Here is a 22,295-nt window from a genome sequence, read left to right on the forward strand (position 1 = left end):
AAAGTTGATAGATTCCGTTTTTTTGTCAGAGAGAAATATTTTAAGGCCAGACAATTTCCTGGAAGCCCAATCATAAAACAAGAACAGTAACCCACAGCCAGCAAGCAGTCATACACTCGGTACTGAGTTTCGAGCACGAGGTCCACATTTGGAGTTAGGGGTCCGGATCCTGGTGTCGATGTCATCTAAAGCTGAGCAAAGTTCGCAGTTAGAACAAAATTAGTCAAGTGCAGTGTGGCAACTGGCACATTTAGTTTGGAAGGTAGCTGAACCACCTGTGGAAGGTAGCTGAACCACCTGCACTGTGAAAAAGATAACGATAAATGTTTCTCTAGACATTTATAATGCAATTAATAAATAATAGGTCCTGAGGATTACCAACATTTTTTTACTTAACCTAAATCTTGTTTTGCAAAACTCTTTCTCTCGAGCCATGCGATGCACCCGAATTTTGTGCAAAATTACCAAGATGATAACAATATGACCAATCAGCAGCAAAAAACGTACTTACGAAATTCATTCAGGCATGAGAAAAATTTTGGACAGCCCAATACAAATATCATTACAGAAATTGCAAGATTTTAAAGATAACGAGGATTGCTTGAGTAGCGGTAATAATAACGACCAAGTTAAATGCTTCCCGAAAGCCATTACGGCAGACACTTAACCATAATGACATAATGCTACAGATCTGAACAAAGCCCACATCGCATTCCATGCTCGCCGGAGTATATTTCCTGGTTTTTTGTGGCCGTGTAATTTTTGATATCTATTCGAAACTAAAGATAACGGTTAGAGAGCAAGGCTAGAACTTCTCTCCAATACAATGCGTAAACTAACTGAACTAACTTGTAAACTTGTGTTAGGGGTTGTTCACATATTACGTAATCAGCCGAGGGGAGGGGGGTTTACAAATGATTACGCTACTGTAATTTGGACACAATAGCTATGTGTAAAACTGATTACGGAGGGGGGCGGGGGGGGGGGGTAAAAATTGTCCAAAAGTTGATTATGTAATATGTGAACGACCCCTTATTAGAGACTTCAGCCTCACATAAATATTAAATATTCTGTGAATATTTAATATTTCTGTGAGGCTGACGTCTTATTAACAAAAGTTATTAACAAATGCAAAAGTTGTTTAAGTTAATTTGATGCAGTGGAGATACAATCGACTGACTGATGCATTTATAGTTCGGTATTGTAAATTTTCTCACTGTGTGTTCACTTTACAAGATGAAGATCTGGGCCATGCTTATACCTGCGATGCAGTTAGCATCAATAGTTTTTGGAAGGTCATTGGAGGAACAAGCTCGTCCTATTGGAAAAATGGAAGATAGCGAAGAACAAGCTCGTCCTATTGGTGTGGAAAATAGCGAAGAACAAGCTCGTCCTATTGGTGTGGAAGATAGCGAAGAACAAGCTCGTCCTATTGGTGTGGAAAATAGCGAAGAACAAGCTCGTCCTATTGGTGTGGAAAATAGCGAAGAACAAGCTCGTCCTATTGGTTTGGAAGATAGCGAAGAACAAGCTCGTCCTATTGGTTTGGAAGATAGCGAAGAACAAGCTCGTCCTATTGGTTTGGAAGATAGCGAAGAACAAGCTCGTCCTATTGGTTTGGAAGATAGCGAAGAACAGCCGCTCAACAGCCGTTTCGGAGACAGTGAAGAACAATCTTTAAACACATAATAATATCTAGTAAATTATAATGATTCACTACTAAGTTCAATTAGTAAAAAGTGTTAAATGTGTTTTAGTCGCAGCTTAGGTAGACTATAGGTAAACTATAGGTAAACTATAGGTAAACTATAGGTAAAAATACAATATTAATCATAAGCTAAAATGTACTAATCTTTGTATTCTAAATGGGGAAAAGAAGAAACATTGTCAGTCAGTCGAGAAAATTGTCAGTCAGGCTATATGGCAGCTTTGTAGATGTTGTGACTATGCTAGTAGTGGTCCCAGGCTTGCGACTGGAATTGCGGCGTTAAATCGATTTAATGGTATACCAATGATCCACCTCCCACTTGTTGTTTGGTACTTAGCATTAATAGTGTTAGCTGTAGCCATTTATAGCAAGAATCTTAAAACTAAAGGGGATGACAAGGAAAAGAGGAAGGAAAAAGAATAACGGAACAAACAATTAATTAAAGAATTTAAGAAATTAATTTAAGAAATTAATACTGAAATGCTCGAATGGAATCAAGGGGGCAATATCATAATTCATAAAATCTCCCTCTAAATAGCAACATTGCTCGGAAACAAGTCTGCGACTCTGCTTTACATTATGTCTAGGTTATCGCTAGCTGTTCATGGTCATGGTACCAGTAGCCATAACAAATGAAACGTCAGCGATCCTTAACAATTCCTTTGTCTATTATTGAACTGATCCCTGGTATGGCCCTTTTTATCGCCTCATAATTTTTGTTTGTCCAGATAATTTCCGTATCAGATGTATCTCGTACCCAACTAATCCTACTACCTCAGACCTTATTATATACAGACCTTATACTGTTATTATCAACACTTTTTGGTACTAGACAAATTGTTGGTTGTTAACAATAAAACCATTATATCATGACGAGTAGGGCGACTAATCCTCTAGTAGTTTACTCCAAATAATGGGTTATGGGTACCGTTATTGTTATTCTACTAGGAGTACACGGTACACCGCCACTAACGTGTTACCAACGAGTATACCTTTGCTATGGGGCTGCATTCTATACTTCCTATTATCTAAATATGCGAAGTTACACATTAGTGTGTAACTTTATAATGGAGTGACGGAGTCCTTTACAAAGGTCGCATATTGCATACCCCTCCCGGTCCCCAACCCAAACCCCTCCCGGTCCCCCACCCCTCCCGGTCTTCCACCCCTCCCGGTCACCCACCCCTCCCGGTCCCCAACCCCTCCGATCCCGGTTCCTAACCCAAACCCCTCCCGGTCCCCCTCCCCCTGTTATCTCTCAACATCACCTCAGGAACACTGAAAGGGTTTGATCAGACTGTGAACCTAGTGTTGGAGGACGCACATGAGAGGATCTTCTCTCACACCCAGGGGGTAGAACAGGTTCCACTGGGACTCTACCTCATCAGGGGAGACAATGTGTGAGTGCAATATATTATGTTGCTGTTTATCTTAAATTTTGCACTTCTCTAAAATACTTATGTTTTCAGTTTCGAATCGTTTTATTCGTTAAATATTATTTGGAACAACCATGTTACCTTGCCTGAGCCAGCATATTTTCTGGATTTATCACTTATTATCTTCTTCTTTCTGAGTGTTAACAGCTGATTAATCCACAGTGCCTGTGTCGGTGAAATAGATCAAGATATAGACGGGAACTTAGGACTAGGAGGAATCCGAGCCGAACCTCTACAACCTATCGTTCACTGACATTACCACATCAAGGTAATATAACATTGTCATTAAAATAACTAGATTTAGAATGCCAGCAAAATAAAATCCTACTTTGTACTGTTTTGTAGGGCAGTCTTGTGGTATAAGTTGGGAAGTTCGTTTCATTATGTTATTGTTAAAACTGTAAATGCCCTGCAGGCCAATAGTTAGAATAAAGCTGCCTCCCACAGAAGAACTGAAAAAAAATGACACCAACATTCCCTGTCAGATATATGAAATCAGAGTAAATTGAGTTTTGGAAAAGGTTTGACAAAAGTTTCAATATGGACATCGTTGTTTTAGTATTTTAACTTTCTTAAGCTGTGTAACATGTTTATTTATATGATGATCAAAGAGTGTCTGCTAGTTATTTATTTCTGTCTCAGTTTTTGGAGGATCGTTCAGTTTCAAATCTATTCTTATACCATTAGTTTTAATAAATAAGACCTGTTATCCCTAATAATAATTCCTTAAACGAGTAGAGACCTCTCACGTTATTGATTAGCAAGCAGTCTGACTTACATTATAAATCAAAGGTGTGATCCTCGGGCCGGTCATGCTACACGCTGCTACATTATTTGTGAGATATTTGTTAAATTTATCTACAACTGGAGTGACAGGTGGTTAGTGTAAAGACAGGTGGTTAGTATATATATATATACAGAGTGAGGCTGGTGAACTGTCTGAGTTTACACGACTTAAAGCATCGCAATGTAATAAGACATGCTAGTTAAACACCTGGCTGTAGTAGCCTCGTTACTACACCTCACCGTTCAGTGTCCTTTTACTTTTCTTCGTTTTGTTCTTCTTGGGGGGCGTGTCAGCGCTGAAAACAGTTTGTTACAGAGCTAATTATAGCTGGAGTGACGTTAGTTTTATATCGCGAGCTACTGGTTGTTCCATATTAACCTGGTATAAAATAAAGAGTGTGCAGGCAACATGGTTACTGGTGTGCAAGCACTGAGTTCCATGAGGTGTAATGTGCGCAAATGTCCCAGTGTTAGTTATTGTCAAGGTCGTATGTTGAATTGTACTTATTTACTGTGTGAACAGTGTTCTTTAATAGGAGTATAACAGTACTTGTTATAGTATTGTACTTAACTTGTTGTTTGCCTCTCCACGCTTACATTTTAAGCCAGATTCCTGGACCCTCTTTCTCAGATCTCTAGATTCCTGGACCCTCTTTCCGTGGGATCCTCACGAGAAAGTGAGCGCATAACCATTAGTTGCTCAGCCACTAGCGGATCTCCGAAATGAAAGACTCTCAACCGCACACCATGCTGCTAGCCTTGGTTACCTTAACTTGCTTCAAACTCCTTCACATCATGTACACTACCAACCAGGAACTCCTAAACAGCCGTCCTACTCTCTTCTTCTTTGTTTCTCAGAAAGTTTACCTGGAAATACCCCCAACTCTGATCCATGATGAGGATTGCGCGACCAAACATTTCGTCCCCATGTACAGGTTCAAACTTGCGCGCCACATTGCGGACACGTGTGAAGCAAAACAACCCAAGAGTAAAATAATGAATCAGTATGAAACTCTACCAGAAATATCCCTGAACAACATGGTTATAGATAAACAGAGGAATTATCTGTACACGGCGGTGCTAGGAGCCTTTGGGACGAAGTGGTCTCAACTAATGGTAGGGGTGAATAAAGTGGATGGTGAATACAGCGACAACCTTGTTAAGATGGCTAAATTCGTGCAAACATCGGAGGGCAAGGAGTTTTTAAAGAAATCTACAAACCTGTTCAAGTTTTATTTCGTGAGGAATCCGCTTGACAGGGTTATTAGTGGGTATTACTACTACTTTGTTGATCTCAACTACGCGCAAAGCTACCTAAACGGGGTCGCTCTGAAAGAACTGGTCAAAATAAACAAACTAAACCCTGGTAAAATAACTCAGATCACGTTTGAACAGTATTTAAAGTGGGTTATCTCCGGGGAGTCCGCTCTGAAGCACTTTGGTGTTCAGAGTGATATAATACAGCCGTGCACGGTAAAGTACACGCTCAACGGCATATTTGAGATACTGACAATGGAGCGACTTGTAATCGCTAACAACGTGCTAGACCTCAAGACACCCCGTTCTATCTTCACCACCGTCAGAGATCTGACCTATTTGACGACTGAAGCGAGAAACCTGGTGAACTCAGTGGATCCTGGTGTTATGGAGGAGTTTTATGACAAATACAGGTCTGATTATGAGACATGGAACTACAGCCGGCCTGGTCACTGGTTCTACCCTTACCCTGCCTTTGCGAAACACATGAGACTACCTTTAAATCCTACCTTCCAGGATAATGACTGGACTAAAGTGAAGGATTTAAAAGAGGAGGATCTGGTGATGTTAGAGGAGTTGAAAGGGGAGGAGAAGAGAGAGGTTGTGGAATCACAAGATACTCAGGGTAGAGGATCATTTGGCGTCGTGCCAATGTTAAGTTGCTCCCTGGTATTGGTGATATTGTTGTTCTATTAGTTTTTATGATGTTCGTGTTGCTGGGTTATTGTAGCGTAGAGGGTTTATTTTAAATAGAACCATCAGTTGTGTCAGTTACAAGATGATATTTATATTTTGCAAGAGTCGTTATCTGTTAATTTAATTTTAAGGTCAGATTTGATTGCGTCGCTGAAGCTGTATAAGTCAGTAATTTGACAACTACTAATACTGAAATACACCGTAACCACTATTCGTTATATTGACACTTATTATATTTTTAATATTTATATGATATTAATTTTGGTGTTTCACTGTGTAATAACACGTGCAATTGTTCGTAAAACAGAGAGAAGTTTATTTATTTTAACTACTGAAAGTAAGTTGAAAAGTACAAGACACTAACCATTTATCACTTCCTAATAGTGCAGTGCATGGCAAGTAAAATAGTTGGTGAAGACCAATCACAAGAAACACTTGAACAAGAGGTTTGAAATTCTTAAATTATTGAACTCAATCTTCTTAGTTTTAATTTGATCGTATTATTGATTTCGCCGGCACATTCACATATTTAAACCGCTTTTTCGTTCTATATAAAGTCTGAAATACGTGACGTTTGGAGTTCATGTCACTGCTCAGGTAATGGACAACTACGAAGAGTACAATTTCGAGGATTACGAGCAGGACAAAACCAGGAAACATGGAAGCAAGAAGGGGAGTGGTCAACACAAGGAGCAGAGTGAGTTACCATGGTTACTAGTGACTTCATAACGTTACCATGGTTACTAGTGACTTCAAAACGTTACCATGGTTACTAGTGACTTCATAACGTTACCATGGTTACTAGTGACTTCATAACGTTACCATGGTTACTAGTGACTTCATAACGTTACCATGGTTACTAGTGACTTCATAACGTTACCATGGTTACTAGTGACTTCATAACGTTACCATGGTTACTAGTGACTTCATAACGTTACCATGGTTACTAGTGACTTCATAACGTTACCATGGTTACTAGTGACTTCATAACGTTACCATGGTTACTAGTGACTTCATAACGATACCATGGTTACTGGTGACTCCATAACTTTTTCATGGTTACTAGTGACTTCATAACGTTACCATGGTTACCAGTGACTTCATAACGTTACCATGGTGACTAGTGACTTCATAACGTAACCATGGTTACTAGTGACTTCATAACGCTACCATGGTTACTAGTGCCTTCATAATGTTACCACGGTTACCAGTGACGCAAATTAATTATTATTGTTACGAATGACGTCATTCCGCTACCACGAACAGTACACCACATTGATTTGAACATGATTATTGAAAAGTGGTTGGAATTTATGTCGTAAAAGAGAGCGAATGACAATGTACGGCACCTAACAGTCACCTTCTTTTGGTCTTTGATTATGTTTCAAAATGTGACTATGTTACAAGATATGACACTAACAAGTCTTTCTCTTCAGGCACCAGTCAAGATCACACCCGTAAAATCCAAACTCAACTGAGGAACGAAGAGAAGAACCAGCAGGCGGAACAGGTGAAACACCCTGACAAGAAGTTCCCTGAAAAGAAATAGATTCACCTTATATATAATCGTGGGAACAACTAACAAAACTAAGCAATTATAGATTTTAATTAAGCTCTAAGAGCGAGAAAAAGGAGAATATTTGGATATGAATATTAGATCAATTTTGATCATTGAACTTTTTGGTTGACTTGAAAAAAAAGATTGACTTAAGAGAAGATTTAATCCATGTTTTTAATTTGCACAGGTTTGTATAGTATCATTGGTGAATCGGTTGATAACGATTGCGCAAATTTAATACGTTGCACATTCTATTAATTTGCGTAATCTCGGACCGAAATACTATAAACATTCAATTTTTGAATTAAGGGGATCTTTTAGTTTTCAATTTGAACGCATGACATCTAAATTTAATGACTGGAGCGGAGTTCATTCCTTGGTTAATGCATGATGCAAAACAACGAATTTTTGCTAATTAAACTTTTTACCATCGAACAGGGCGATGTTTTAGTATGTAGTAACTTAAACAATTTTATCTTTTATTGTGAATTCTAAAAATGGTTTGGTAAATTTTTAGGTTGAATACTTTGATGTATTGTTTTTGTAGATAAATTTGAAGGCTTTTTGTTCAGAAATTCAAATTCCAGATTTAGATAATTGCATTTTAATTTAAGTATACTCCAAGTTGTTTAAATTATTAGTTTAATTCTTTGCTTTTAATTTACGTTTCAGATAGTAAATGTATCTTTGATCTAAGTCGTTTTTGGTACTTTTTAGATTTTGTCATTTGATCTTATCATAATTTTGGGCTTAATTTCAATCAGATCGGCCATTTTTATTTCTTACTATACACTATTATATATCTACCTTACTCGGGAATATTATGACTGGGATAAAGTGGTGAGTTTTGGAAAATTTCGCCATATTTTTCCCGGTCATTAATTTTCCCAGTCATTAATTAACCCGCTATAATGTTCCCGAGTAAGGTAAACTAATAGTAATACATTTTGATGCTTGGTGGGTTTTGGAAAATTCCGCCATATTTTTCCCGGTCATTAATTTTCCCAGTCATAAATTAACCCGCTATAATATTCCCGAGTAAGGTATATAGCATGGCCGATAGATCTCTGCTAAATTATTCAGAATAGTAAGAGCACTAAACTGAAATTATATTTTGAACGACAGTTCCTTGTATCACGTTGCGACCCCCACGGTCGTTTCACTATGGTGAATCGTCCTGACGATACAGGAGGAGCCGCGCACTTCGTGCGCGGCGGGTCATACAACGTATGACAAACAGTTCCCAGGCCTTATGCAAGAAGTTGAAAGAGCCAGGTATGAGGTAACGCGCGCGCGTCAGTAAGTTACAAACTACTTGACCATTAATAGTAGAGGCTCTTACGGGCATTGTCTGCTCGATACGTTAGGGACCCCAGATACACCTTACTAGACGTATTTTTGACCGTAGAATCGATTTAAAGTGGTTTCAAGATGATTGGACTGATTGTTCTGGGGTAAAATCGCAAAAAACCGATTTTTGGGCCAAAAATAGGCCAAAAAACCATGTTTTTTGATATTTTGAGCAAGTTAATTTTGTTGGCATGTCGGCAAAACTTGCATAAAGATAGCTAAAAGACAGCCGCACAAGATTGTATAAAAATAAAACAAATCCCTCTATTTGTTCTGAGGTAAAAATCCAAAAAAGTGGTAAAAATTTTGATTTTTTTGCTTGAAGTTTGAATAATTTTTTGCAGTTGTATTAAATCAACCCAAAAATAGTCACATCGTGTTTGCCTAAATTTTTCCTTTCCGAGAAGTACCCACTTCATATACTTTATCGAAGTTTGAATATTGTCACTCCGCAAGCGTTTTTGCCAAATTTTCGACGCGCACTACGCGCAAAAGCATTTAGTTGTTATCAATTGGCACCCGCGCGTTCATCATAAATTTCAAACAGCTATAACTCAGCGAGATTATGTCCGTTCTAGCTCATATTTTCACACTAAATAGAAAATAATGTGATCTTATTGCTGACAAAATATGAATATAATTACTTTATTTGCCTTAGAGTAATAGACTGTCAAAGTTTAAAACGCGCATTGGTATAGCACGTGACTAATAAGGCCAAATTTATACTTCTTAACATATTATCGATCCTTAGCACCGCGGCGAATGCCGCGGGCTTCATATTGCTACGCGAGTCAAAACAATTTTTAGGCTGAAATTCGTCAAGAGATCGATTGTCATTTCGTTCACGAACCTTTTAAAGATATTTGACAGTGCCGATTCCATCCCTTAAAGGATTTTCAATAGTGCCGAGGAAAAATAAAACATCAAATTCATTCATCTGAATATTAGTAAAGGTTATAATGATATCAAATCAAGATTTCAAACGCGTGCAATCATTAACCCTAATCAAGTATTGTCAACTGTGATCAAAGATCATAGCAAAGTATGCTATCCTATATGTAAGCTACAATGAGGAAGAAACAGCATTATACAACAGTATTACAATAATAAATATAGGTATAATATCAAAATGTAACTATTACTGCTTACAAGACAACTATAGTTAAAAGATTGGCTTAGAAGATTTAAAATTGACATGAAATTTATTTGCGGTTTATTTTAGAATGCAACACAAACACTGTACACATCAAATAGAATCTTTAAAAACATAAAAAAAGAGATCATTCACTATTTGTCATTACATATTACAATTGTCGAAATACCACCTAATAACATATCTGACAACGGATGAGTAGCTCAGACGAGTAATCTGTAAGCTCTAGTATCAGGCAGCGAATGATGGACGTCCATGGTTCGATGCCGGTCGTGGTATTTTGAACATTTTGTGAAATTCATCACTGCTTGAGAGGGTCCACTTCCAGTTACCGATTTTCTCCCCACAAAACATGTATTCATTCTCAGCTTGATCTGACGTATTTTCCAATATAGTTATTCCATGTTCCAATGAATTGTTAATCTTCAAATTTGAGATCAGCAGTCGGGTTCTGAAATATCAAATTCATTTAATTTTAACGTCAACGGGCAAGTAATTCTTCTACTAGTAAAATTGTGGTTTCCAGTTTCGGGCAAATTTTCAATATAGCAACATATCAAATTAGTAATGGAAGGGCCCTCCTACTTCCAGTTTATGTTTGTGGTCAGTTATGAATGATTCGATGCACGTGCAAGTAACGCGCGGCTTTGTGCGCGCAAATTTTATCAAAGCTTGCGCCAAATCTGTATCATGCCTTTGGTTTGTTTAAAATTTTATCAAATTCTCGAAGACTTCGTCCCCATTTTTTGTTCCGAAAATGTTCCAAAATTCCGGATTCATCAACTCTTAGAATATATGTCAATAGAATCCACGTTTTAGAAAACCTCGAGACAACTTTTAAACATTCTTTTAGTTTTAATTGTTATATTTATCCAATAAGTAAAGTAGACTTGACCTGCGATCCTGATAGGTAACAGTTGCGGTGGTCCTTTTAATGTGGTATGTTCCAAAACTGCTGTTAGCCCGAATTTGTGTTGTGATTTATTTCGTCGGTTTATATCCCTTCAACCTGAGGTATTTATTGTTAGACTAACAAAAAATTTACTCAAAGCAGTCTTTCTTACAAATGTGTGAAATAGTCTTAAAATATTTTCATAATTGTGACATAGAGTGAGATGAATTTTTCTTACGGGTGGAATTCCTGAGTGAGTTGTTCTGGAATGTTCTAGATGAAAACATGCTGTAATGAATGTAATGTATTATACATTTATGGCGCCATGGCCATCTAACTTGTGAACATTAATTTGGCCAATCACATGACCCGGACTGTCGGCTACACAATATTCCGATATGTTTACCAGACTTTCCCACGTGATAGCTTAGAGTTAGACCGCAGGACTTCAACATTTGTAATATTACTTGTATGCATCATACTTTAATTAAAGCCACCAATGTATATTCATATAACGGATTTCAGGACATTGAGCCACAAGATGTAGATTTCTCCGAACAAAAGAAACAGGCCCTGACAACATTGTCAGGGCTCATCATGCCATACCACTATCCGGACTTTGTTCTGATAAACGAAGGCTTGGGTCAGTAATATTATACGTGCATAGTATTTCAAATGTTAGTTATTCAAAATGCGTTTTCACGGTTAACATTCATTACACAAATTATTTTATAAAAATATTACAGGAATCATAAAGCAGTTGGGGAATAACAACGTCCCGGGATTAGTTTCTGATTCAGACGGCTCCCTCATTAGGGACATTTCTAATCCAGTAATCGAAAAGGCAGTATTGGTAACTAAAGCTGTCAGTTACAAGTCGAGTCCAAGCGGAGAGGATATGTCAAAACTTTACTGCCAGATAGCCTGTTTTTTACAGGTAAATGCTCGAACTCAATTTCTGTCTTACAAGGTGTTTTATAGTTTAAAACTAAATCTCCAAACTCTTTGATACAAGTTTGACATAATTGAGGGACATGATTTCAAATAAGTGACGTACTCAGCGTATAACTTGAGACAGCGTTCAAGCTGTAATTACATTACTAACAATTGCTAACACCAGATCTTTACACTTATCAGTATACTGCTGACCCTTGTAAGCCACCAAACGGGTTGATACTAGAAATCGACAAGTACGACTCTTTTGTCCGAGTTTGGCATGTTGACATTCTTCCCGATGTCGTAAGGGAGGCTCATAAAGTGTTTCTCACATACTTCTGTCACGATGAGGTAAACCTCGATTATATATATTATATTATAAATATACTAATACTGACAAAACTCGTGGTCACAGGGTGGAAGCTAATAGGATCCAATTTTATCGCATCAATAAAATATGTCGACCACAATGGCCGATGATATAGTGCATTAAAATATAACTCGAAGTTAACTTAAACTAAAGCTTACGAGCTGTTCTGTTCAAAACGTAATTCACCCTCAATCTAGGGTGTCAAAGAAATCAAGAAAGTCATTCCTCAAGCGATTAAAGAGCTAAGAGAAAAACTTCGGGAAATATGTTCAACAACAACGGAACATTTGGGAGATTTTCCTTTGTTAACCTTTTCTCAGGGAGAAATTCTCCCATGCCGGAGAAACTGCAACTATGTGTTTACCCCAAAAACTTTAATCGACAGACAAGGTTTGATCATAAAAATCATTTTCTCAAAAAAGTGATACAGATCTCAACCTTATGTATCAATAATGTTTTATCATCCGATCATAAACATCTCAAACACAATATTAATTGAAGAGTTTAATTTAATTTAGAATTTAAGACATTGATGATTTGATAACTGACAGTGAAATGGATTATCAGGAACCAAAGGAACATTCCTTATAGAAGCAATCAAACAAAGCAGAGAAGACGGTTTTGCGTATACTCTGCTGAAAGCAGCAAATATCATGATTTATACGCTCGCTGACATAGCACGTGCTAAAAGTAACAACACCTATTATTCAGGTATCTTGCTAATAAGCTATCATATTTCGCAATAATTCTATTCGATAAATATGACAGATAGTCCTAGAGATCTTTTGAATCAATTTTGGCATAGGTCAAATATAATAGAAATGATAAGGTACACAATTATGAATTTATTAAGCATTTCTGCACAGTAGATTGAAGCATCTCTAAATTAGCTACTATTTTTATTGTATTGCTGTGCAAATGTGATTATATTTCTAATTCTATTTTCCATATAATAGACCGATCCATAATTTCAGTATATTGGTTTCCAGCGGCTTCTGATCTTAGTGTTGAGGTAGACAAGACTATTACAGAGCATGTCTTAACGGAGTTACGCAGAAGAAACCTTAATGTAGTTGCGTGCTCCTTCGATGGTAAGTCTCATCTTAGAGTTTCAACAGGCATGAAAGGAGAGCCTCAAACATACATGCAGGTGGTGAGAAACCACTGGGATGAGTGCAAAAAGGTGAAAACCGTACAAGACCTCATCGATGTAACAGCTGAGGAAACTGGAGAAGTAAAGAGGTTGAGTCTGCTCTGTTTACTTCGAATTCACAGATTGAGGTAAGAGATGTTCGTAACTGAACTGACACTTTCAAAAAGATAATAAATTGAAGTTTAGGAACACCACTATAAAGCTTATACTCAGATGTTAATAAATTTTTATGAATGTTAAGGGTTCAGTCTTAAGTAACAAGGGTCACTTGCCCACCTAGCAGTAGCTACGAAGATCAAGAAGCTCCCCGCCTTCAGCAAACTCCTAGAGATACCAGAAGAAGACTCCTTCTACCCTCTCCCCTTTACTGGAGAGAATCTCTCTCAGAAGCTCAAGCTAAAGGATTGTCTGTTCGATAAAACACCTGGCTCTAAGAAGAATAAAGAGGTTTGACATTTTAAACTTTTAAACAGGTTCTCATTGCTACATTCTTACTGAGGTCAGAGTTATATCAAAAGGTATTTAAGTTGCCAGCTAACAAGATTTTGAAACTTTAAAGTGCACCTTAGTTTTAAATACAACTAGACGATAAACCTGCTGAAAAAGTGCGAAAATTAAAGACTTATTATTCCCAGGTTAGACCCAGGACGGTGAACGAGCCGCCCAGAGGTGCCGTTCCTGTTAGGACAGCCGGTTTCCACAAAAGGAATGAAGAAAGATAGAACAATTTAAATGTTTGATTGTGAAATGCATTACGTTTATTTTTTTTGTTTTCCGATATATGTTTGAAGAGTTGACTTCAAGTTTTAGTAGAGTTTAGATAAAATGACTGACACACAATGTTACTTATTTTACCCTTTTCCAGAGAGTACTATTTTAAATACTATGATTAATGAAAGCATGCTATTAAAAATAGAGTACATACCATTGTTCGAAGTCTGCAAAATCGGACGGGCTGACGATTGTTATCGGCTGCGTTCTCATATTTGAGCTAATTTAAAATATAGAAGGTTAAACGACTATCAATTATATCAGACAGCATCAGCAAAAACTCTATCCAATAATGAACATAGCATAGGTGATGTAAGCAGTTTCCATCGAGCAACAGTGGACGATGAACAGTTTAACTAAATCGCAAACACAGCGTACATCAACATATTTGTATTATTAACACAGCGTGTAAAACAGATGACGCGCGTTGAACACAAGCGAATTCAAACTGTCAAATTTGACGCTGGCTCCAATATCAGGAAAGAATCATGAAACCAAGGCAACTTGATTCTATTATCCAACGCGACATTGGTTTGAGCGCATTATCGACACGTTTTAAATGCGCAGAACAATTTTGTGCGCGGCACTAGCATTTTAAATTTTCAAAATTCAAATCATAGCCAGAGTTATGGTTATTTTTCAAGACAAATTTTGAGGCAAATTTTACGTGTAAATTATCCATTTTTCATTCATGATCACTCATAATTTGAACAATTTACCTTGGATTGAATTGAACTCTTCAGTATTCGATGATTAAAACAATTGTTTTAAGAACAGAGTAGTTTTAAAGCTAAACATTCGCAATTTGTCTTAACAGGAGTCTTGGGAGAATTATAAAAATGAAATTTAAACGTTTTAGCGGCGCATGAAGCCCGCGGCTTTCGCTGGGGTGCTTAGACATCATACTATTGTGTCCAATTAGCGGTTAGGTCTCTAAACTCGTAGCAGAAAACACGTCTTTTTGCCCGTAAGAGCCTCTACTATAATGGATGATGATTAATCACTCTACACTCGACTGTCACGTGACTTTTTCAACCCGTCCTCTAGCTGTTCCTGAACGACTATTCAAAACCCTAACCATCTAATCTGATCCTAACCCTAACCCAATACTAAACAAAAACATATGCCCTAACGAGAAATTAGACTAACTTCCTTAGCTTATACGGTGTCCTTAGCTCACGTGATCGAGACAGTTTTTCGCCAATATCTCGTCAGGGGAGCATTTTAACCCTATGTCATTGGGGTGATTCGAAATCAGCGTCCGAAAATACATCGATCGAAGTTGGTTTCAACGGTCGAGGGCCCTTTTAGAACAATCTCTAAAATGTAAAATCGACTAGAGTGATTTAGCAGCCAGCAGCGCACGCATTAATACACGTTTCATATTACCCCACGCTGTGGCCCTTACTGGGCCGCACTCAGCCTGTCATTCCGCCGAATCTCTATTTATGAACATAATAGCCTGATGTCCCCAGGTAATGTGGCCCCTGCCGCAGCGAATAGCCACGAAATGATTTAAAATAAATCAGTGCCGGGACGTGAGAAAAGTTGCATATCACTTTTGTGCGCGCACTTTCTGTGAGAATTGAGAAAATATAAATGTGCAACATATGTATATTAATTGAAATCGGAAGGGGGTAGGGTAGTGTTGTCATCATACGTTGTATGACCTGTCGCGCACGAGTGCGCGGCTCCCCCTGTATCCGCGTTGAAACTGTACACTATCAACTATAGTCGTTGAAACTCTACACTATAGTGAAGCGACAGTGTGTCACCACGTGATAGTGATACAAGGGTAGGGAGGTTGTGTGTGTGTGTGTGTGTGTGTGTGTGTGTGTGTGTGCGTGTGTGTGTGTGTGTGTGTGTGTGTGTGTGTGTGTGTGTGTGTGTGTGTGTGTGTGTGTGTGTGTGTGTGTGTGTGTGTGTGTGTGTATTGTTGATTACGAGCTTAATCACTCTACCATTTACACATGACGAACTTCTAAATGTTTCTAAAGAGCCTCCGACAGTTTAAACCAACTTGAATCGATGGATCACGTGAAATGAAATTGACCATATAAGCAATAAGGAAGTTACTCTTATTTCACGTTGTTGTTTTCTTTCAGTGAACAGTGTTGCAGTTTACTGCAATTAACATGACGATATTTATTTAGCTAGTGCTTTCCACACTTATCCATGTTTTTTTGGTTATTAAACATGTAACTGTAAGATGTAAGAAAGGCTTGGGCCTGGGTGGCCCACTAAAAGTTAGCATGTCACAGTGCAGGAGGGGCTAAGTGCAAAGAAACTACTACTAACTGCTGCTCACTGCTGCTCACTGCTGCTCACTGCTGCTCACTGCTGCTCACTGCTGCTCACTGCTGCTCACTGCTGCTATGGGCGCGCGCGCGACAGCAGCAGTGAGCAGCAGTGAGCAGCAGTGATCGAGCAGCATTAATTGACGATGTCAATTCATCTCAGCTCGGCGCGGCACAGTATATATAGCGCATCTCACCGCTGTGAGAAGCCTCATTGATTGCGCGGCGCGGCACAGTAACGCATCGCGCTACAATGAGCAGCAGTGAGCAGCAGTTAGCAGCAGTTTCTTTGCACTTAGCCCCTCCTGTGTCGAGTTCTATTGTTTAATTAAGTAATAGCATGTTTTGAGCGAAATCAGTTTCGCGAATATCGCGAACTGAGATGTGGGCTATTTTTTTCATTTTTGCATATTTGAACACAGAATCTACAGTTAGGTCATATTAAGCTCATGATCATAGAGACTATGAAGTTTAGGCTCACCTTTTATATAAAGTTGGTTTCATTCACAAATATTGATATTTGACCAATTTATGGGCGAAAATCGATCAAATTTGGTGCGTATGCCCAAATATGGGTATATATATGGTTTTTGGCTCATAACTCAGTTATTTTATGTCCAATCTTGATGAAAATTTATATACGACTTCAGGGTACCATTAGCTACAAGTACAAGTACAGCACCTAAATCGGGGTTTTGAGCATGTTAAGATGATTTGGCATAATTGGGCATAATTGGGACCAAAAATGGGCGTGGCTGTCCCGCAGGCACCCGGAGTCCGTAACCCCCTCAAAAGTTTGGTCACCGGCCCTAGTTTGTTGGTCAATTCCTATCTCAAAATCAAATTTCACAAAAAATCAGGGTGAACCCCCCTTAAGTACTACTATTGGATACGTATTACGTGATGGGCGCTCAGAATTAAATTTACTCTAATTAATTTAATGCAGTCGGTTTCAACTGAGCGAGTTTATACTTTTTCGCAAGTTTAACTTTTGCACTGTTTATACTTTTGCAAATCAACTGAGATAGTGAAGTCCCGGCCGTAGGCACGGGTTACACTGGTGACTAGTATACACTAGTGACTAGTATTACATATTATATAGACGCTTTGGCAGTCAATTGTAGCCTAAATTCAAGTGTCCGTAGATTCAAAAGTATAAAAGATACAGTCATAATCATCACTTGATGATGTCATCAAGTTAACTGTTTTTAAACTTGATTTTTTATAAAGTAATAACTTTTCAAATCGATTGTTTTCCATTAAGGAGTTATTTAATGTTAATTTTGAGGTCACATTAAAGTTAGATAATTGTCCAAGCATTTTGAAAATGTGCCGAAAAGTTTTCATAGCTTACTCTTCATAAAAATATTTGCTCTTGACGTTAGTACTTTTTTAAAGAATGAATTTATAAAAACACAAAAGTTGTGAATTAGTATTCTCTGGTGTTGGACCATCCCTTGGGTTGTGGAGCTTAATTTTGCTTCCTATAGATCTATATTGTGTTATAGGCTATAAGTTTAATAACACCACTTTTTAAGAGCAATGTTTTATCTAAACAAGCATTGATTATTTAGGGTTTTCTAAAAACATCATCTATTCTAGCATTTATTACATGGTTACCTAATCCTATTAAAGTATTAATAGATTAATAGCTTCGACTAATAACAGACTAGAGTCTTCGATCAAAACTGTATGGACTGCTGTTTCAAGATTAGACTGAGTATCTTTATTTTTGAGACACGTATCAATCTTACGTTTTCTCTCGATATCTCGAACCCTCGACAACATGCTCTTGATCTTTTTTTCTGCTTTAATTTACCGTGCCCATTCTGAGGGGGATCAAAGTGCACTTCAATTTGGACAAACAATCGGGGACTACATGCAGCTAAAAGATGGTATAATGGACTCATCGACATCACAGTTTTCTGTGTGCACTTGGGTCAAGAATAGATTTGATGCAGAGAACCCAACAGTGCTGGACTACTGTCCTCGAAATGTTGCTAATTCCGACATATTTCTCGGTTCTAACGGCAAGTTCAACTGGGTGGTAGGTAGTAATCTCAATCTAGAGGATGAGTACAATGTTCCAAATGGTGAATGGTTCCACCTCTGTTGGACCTGGACTACCTCTACCTACATCACCACAGTCTACCTTAATGGAGATGTAATAGGATCTGGAGCTACTAATGAGAGGGAGCTAAAGACAGGTTGGAGGATGAGTTTGGGAAGCAATGCAGAGGAAACAAAGGAATCACGTTGCATCTTTGGGGGTGATATGTTCAAGTTGAACATTTATAGTAGAGTCCTCAGTTTATCTGAGATACAAAGAATGTCATCTGACATGTGTTCTGTGGAAGAGGAGCTACTTACCACTATTAAGATTCTAAGTTGGAGGGATGTAATATCAAGTGAAAAAACTGGATCAGTGACTGAGATCACGTCCGGATGCACTGATATAGGGACACTGGCTGATACTGTGATGAGGTCGCAGAATAACGAGCAAGAGTTGGCTCAGACAAAGACTTTCTTGAATACTCTTAACAACTCGCTCACAACTACTCGTGATGAACTAAACAGAACCATGAAGCAGGCTCTAGCGGCAACAAAGACCAACCTGGAGAAGCGACTAGACATCCTGGGCACCGATCACAAAGATAGCAATAGTAAGTTAAATACTTGATAAAATCTTAATCCAAACCAGGCAACTCCTATAAATTATAACCAAATAGTATAGGCTAATAGTAATATGATAACAAATTAATTAACGTGTAATTATTTTCAGAACTATATCTAACTCTGGTGAATGCTAGCACAACTACTCGATATGATCTAAACAGAATCAAGCAGGAACTATACAATACCACGCAAGATCTAGAAGCAACAAAGACCAACCTGGAGAAGCGACTAGACATCCTGGTCACCAATCACAAAGATAGCGAGAGTAAGTTAAATACTTGATACGGTTAAAATTGATTAATAATATCTATTTATAAGAATATTTTGAGTAAAATATCATTTAATTGATTTGTTAAATCAATGACCCATGTCCCACCATAATCATCCAAAACAATAAAAATTAGAAGAGAAAATTTAAATTTACATTATGATATGATCAAATGATGATAAATGTAATTTAATTTATCTTGATCATGATGGCATGCGAAGTGATAAGGGTTCAAACTTAAGAGGCAGAAGAAAGCTGCTAGCTGAACACTAGAAGCTTCTGTACCAAACACATTGTGCGATTTGCACTACACGTGATTGTATTAAGTATTAACATTCATGTTTCATAGCACAAGTAAAGGGAGATATGATTAATGATAGGGTGGGACAAACTTCAACTATAATAAACAGTTCGGATACAGTTTTCGGTATTCGGTTCGACCGAATAGCTAGAGATTCGGTTGATTAAATATTCGGTTGATTCGGTAATCGGTTACTGAATACCGAATTCTACCGAATACTGAATATTTGATTATTCGGTATTAACACGACGAGCCCAAAATATTACAAAATCACAATTCAACCCAAGCAACTTTTATAAATTAACCGGATAGTTTAGGCTAATACAATAACAAATTAATTAACATGTAATTATTTTCAGAACTCTATCTTACTCTGATAACTGTCTTTGGGGCAATACCAGGAGTTCTCCTGATTGTCCTGACTGCAATTCTTCTCTACAAAGTGGCGGCAAAAAAGAAAACAGACCAGCATGTTGTCATGAGCAACCTTGCCAGGGAAACTCCCAGTATGTGCAGTGTACGAGGCCCCAGTATGGAAATGACACTGGAGGAAGAGTATGCGAAGAAGTAGACGAAGACAATTATACGATAACATAATTGATGTTGAAGAGCTAGATAACACAGATGGAAGAATTTTTTGAATTATTTGAATTAAGTATAAAATTGTACCATTCAAAATATTGCATTGGTCAAAATTAAACCAACACTGTATAAATTCACAGCTCCTCAACTTAAATTGATCAATGCAATACTGAAAAAAACTCATAGTTATGAAATATATTTCTCCCTGATAATCTGTTGAGTTGGTTATAGTTTTTGATTATTAACATTTTAAAAATTGTACTTTAAAACTATTTTTCTAACATAAATCGAAAGTGTTTTATTCTGCTCACATTTTGCAAAATTGTATGTAATACATAAACCTGAATCTCCATTTGAAATGATTCGACAAAATTAGCCAGTTTGGAAAATATAAACGCATATCCGCTGCTGATGTCATGAAGTCAACATACAATTTACCTTCTACGATTGGTTCCTTACAAAAATTCCGCAACCGGTATGTTTATTTTTCCAATGATTTACAAGACCAGATCTCCAACGGGAACTGTATTTACATAGCTCACATTTATAAGGACGTTCATAGGAATGTGTTCTCATGTGACACCTCAAAGTTAATTTCAAACTTGCCCGAAAACTACACAAATTGCACCCGTATGGTCGCTCCCCTGTGTGAGTCCGTTTGTGTGTGGTCAAATGTCCATTCTGAGTGGCTGAATAATTGCACTGGTCACATTTGAACGGTCTCTCTCCAGTGTGGATCCGGAGGTGCATTTTCAGTCTAGCTCGTGATGCCGCTCTATAGCTGCACTCGTTACACTTAAACGGCTTGTCTTCAGCTGAGTCACTTGTATCTTCGTATTCTATGTGCTGATTTTTTGGATCCTCTGTTGTCCCGGTGACTTTTGCTTTGGAATAACACATATCGCATATGAAGTAACGCTGTTTTTTGTGTGATGTCATGTGAACAGATAAAGCGACTTTCCACACGGTGGAAAAGTTACATTCCTTGCAGAAGTACTTTCCATCTAGTCGACCAACAGAGTCGCGTGTTGGATAGCCCTCGTGACTTATCTGACACAATTCACAATTACAGAATTTGTCTTTTGCAGGAATTTTCTGTGTTTCAACTATCTGAGGGTCCTTTTCTTGCTCCATTTCGTCCTTTTTATGCACATAACGTTTTCGTTTTCTCACAGGAAGCTCTAAAGATTTCATGCGATCATATCTGTCAGAGTATAAGCCACAGTTGAGACACACGTAGCAAAAATTGGTGCTTTTCTGCTTTGAAATGGTCTGTTTGTTTAGTCTTAGATCCGGGTGATTTATGACTAATTCTTTCGTCGACATCCCTATAAAAATAGCAAGGTAAGAAAAGGAAAGAAATTATAAATGATAAGATAATCATAGATGATAAGCTTTAAATAAATAACTACAATTAATTTGTAGGTCGTACTTTATAAATTGAAAAACAAATTGCAATTGCCCAAATTGCAAAATCTTAATTTGCAGTAACAGCAAAAAACGAATATAACTACGATCATGATCGTAAAAACCAATACTAGTTTATTATGTCGCTTTATAAAGCCATCACATCCGGGATTAGGTGTCATTAGGGTTACTACAATATACAATATGTACATACCTTATCGGACATTATTTGGACGGACATTACATGGACGCTGGAGGCCCTAGCGTTCATCTTAATGTCCGTTCAAATAAAGTCCGTTCAATTAATGACCGTCCAAGTTAAAGTCCGTTGAAATTTTTTCAAAAATTTTTCCATTTCGAACTTTTTGTCCAGAATATGACAACTATGAAAACTTTATTGTGCCGTAAGTTAACGACGGAAAGGTTCTCCTTGGTCTGCCGGAGGCACAGAAAACTCTACTAGTATATGATGTTTTCAAGGGTCACTTGGCGGAAAAAGTCAATGAAATTATGGCACTCAACAACATAGTTCATGAGCTAGTCCCCGCCAACATGACAAACTTGTTCCAGCCTCTAGATATTACGGTAAATCGTGTTGCCAAGGACATTGTCCGACGTTGTTATAGTTCATATTACTGAGGATAGGTAATGAAACAGTGCTAGAGTGCTAGGAAAGCTCCACGTGATGTTAAGGTTAA

General features: G+C 37.7%; 2 protein-coding genes and 1 long non-coding RNA gene across 3 annotated transcripts; 1 reads left to right on the top strand and 2 right to left on the bottom strand.

The window, feature by feature from the left end:
- Positions 1-9,921: 9,921 nt before the first annotated feature.
- On the bottom strand, positions 9,922-14,500 carry LOC134819369 (uncharacterized). The gene is made up of 3 exons (XR_010160750.1): positions 14,221-14,500; positions 10,840-10,953; positions 9,922-10,395 (listed from the first exon to the last, which is right to left on the bottom strand). It is a non-coding gene; the product is annotated as an uncharacterized LOC134819369 (long non-coding RNA).
- On the top strand, positions 11,212-14,260 carry LOC134819365 (uncharacterized). The gene is made up of 7 exons (XM_063829294.1): positions 11,212-11,479; positions 11,583-11,773; positions 11,974-12,123; positions 12,340-12,532; positions 12,710-12,853; positions 13,117-13,742; positions 13,931-14,260. Exons 1-6 carry the CDS (start codon positions 11,308-11,310, stop codon positions 13,425-13,427), a joined length of 1,161 nt encoding a protein of 386 aa, XP_063685364.1. The 5' UTR covers positions 11,212-11,307; the 3' UTR covers positions 13,428-13,742; positions 13,931-14,260.
- Positions 14,501-20,348: 5,848 nt separating the features above from the next.
- Positions 20,349-21,516, bottom strand: LOC134820189 (zinc finger protein 320-like). The gene is made up of 2 exons (XM_063830411.1): positions 20,793-21,516; positions 20,349-20,359 (listed from the first exon to the last, which is right to left on the bottom strand). Exons 1-2 carry the CDS (start codon positions 21,514-21,516, stop codon positions 20,349-20,351), a joined length of 735 nt encoding a protein of 244 aa, XP_063686481.1.
- Positions 21,517-22,295: the final 779 nt, after the last annotated feature.

Source organism: Bolinopsis microptera, chromosome 8 (assembly GCF_026151205.1).
Source record: "Bolinopsis microptera isolate Bmic1 chromosome 8, MBARI_Bmic_1.0, whole genome shotgun sequence".
NCBI lineage: Eukaryota > Metazoa > Ctenophora > Tentaculata > Lobata > Bolinopsidae > Bolinopsis > Bolinopsis microptera.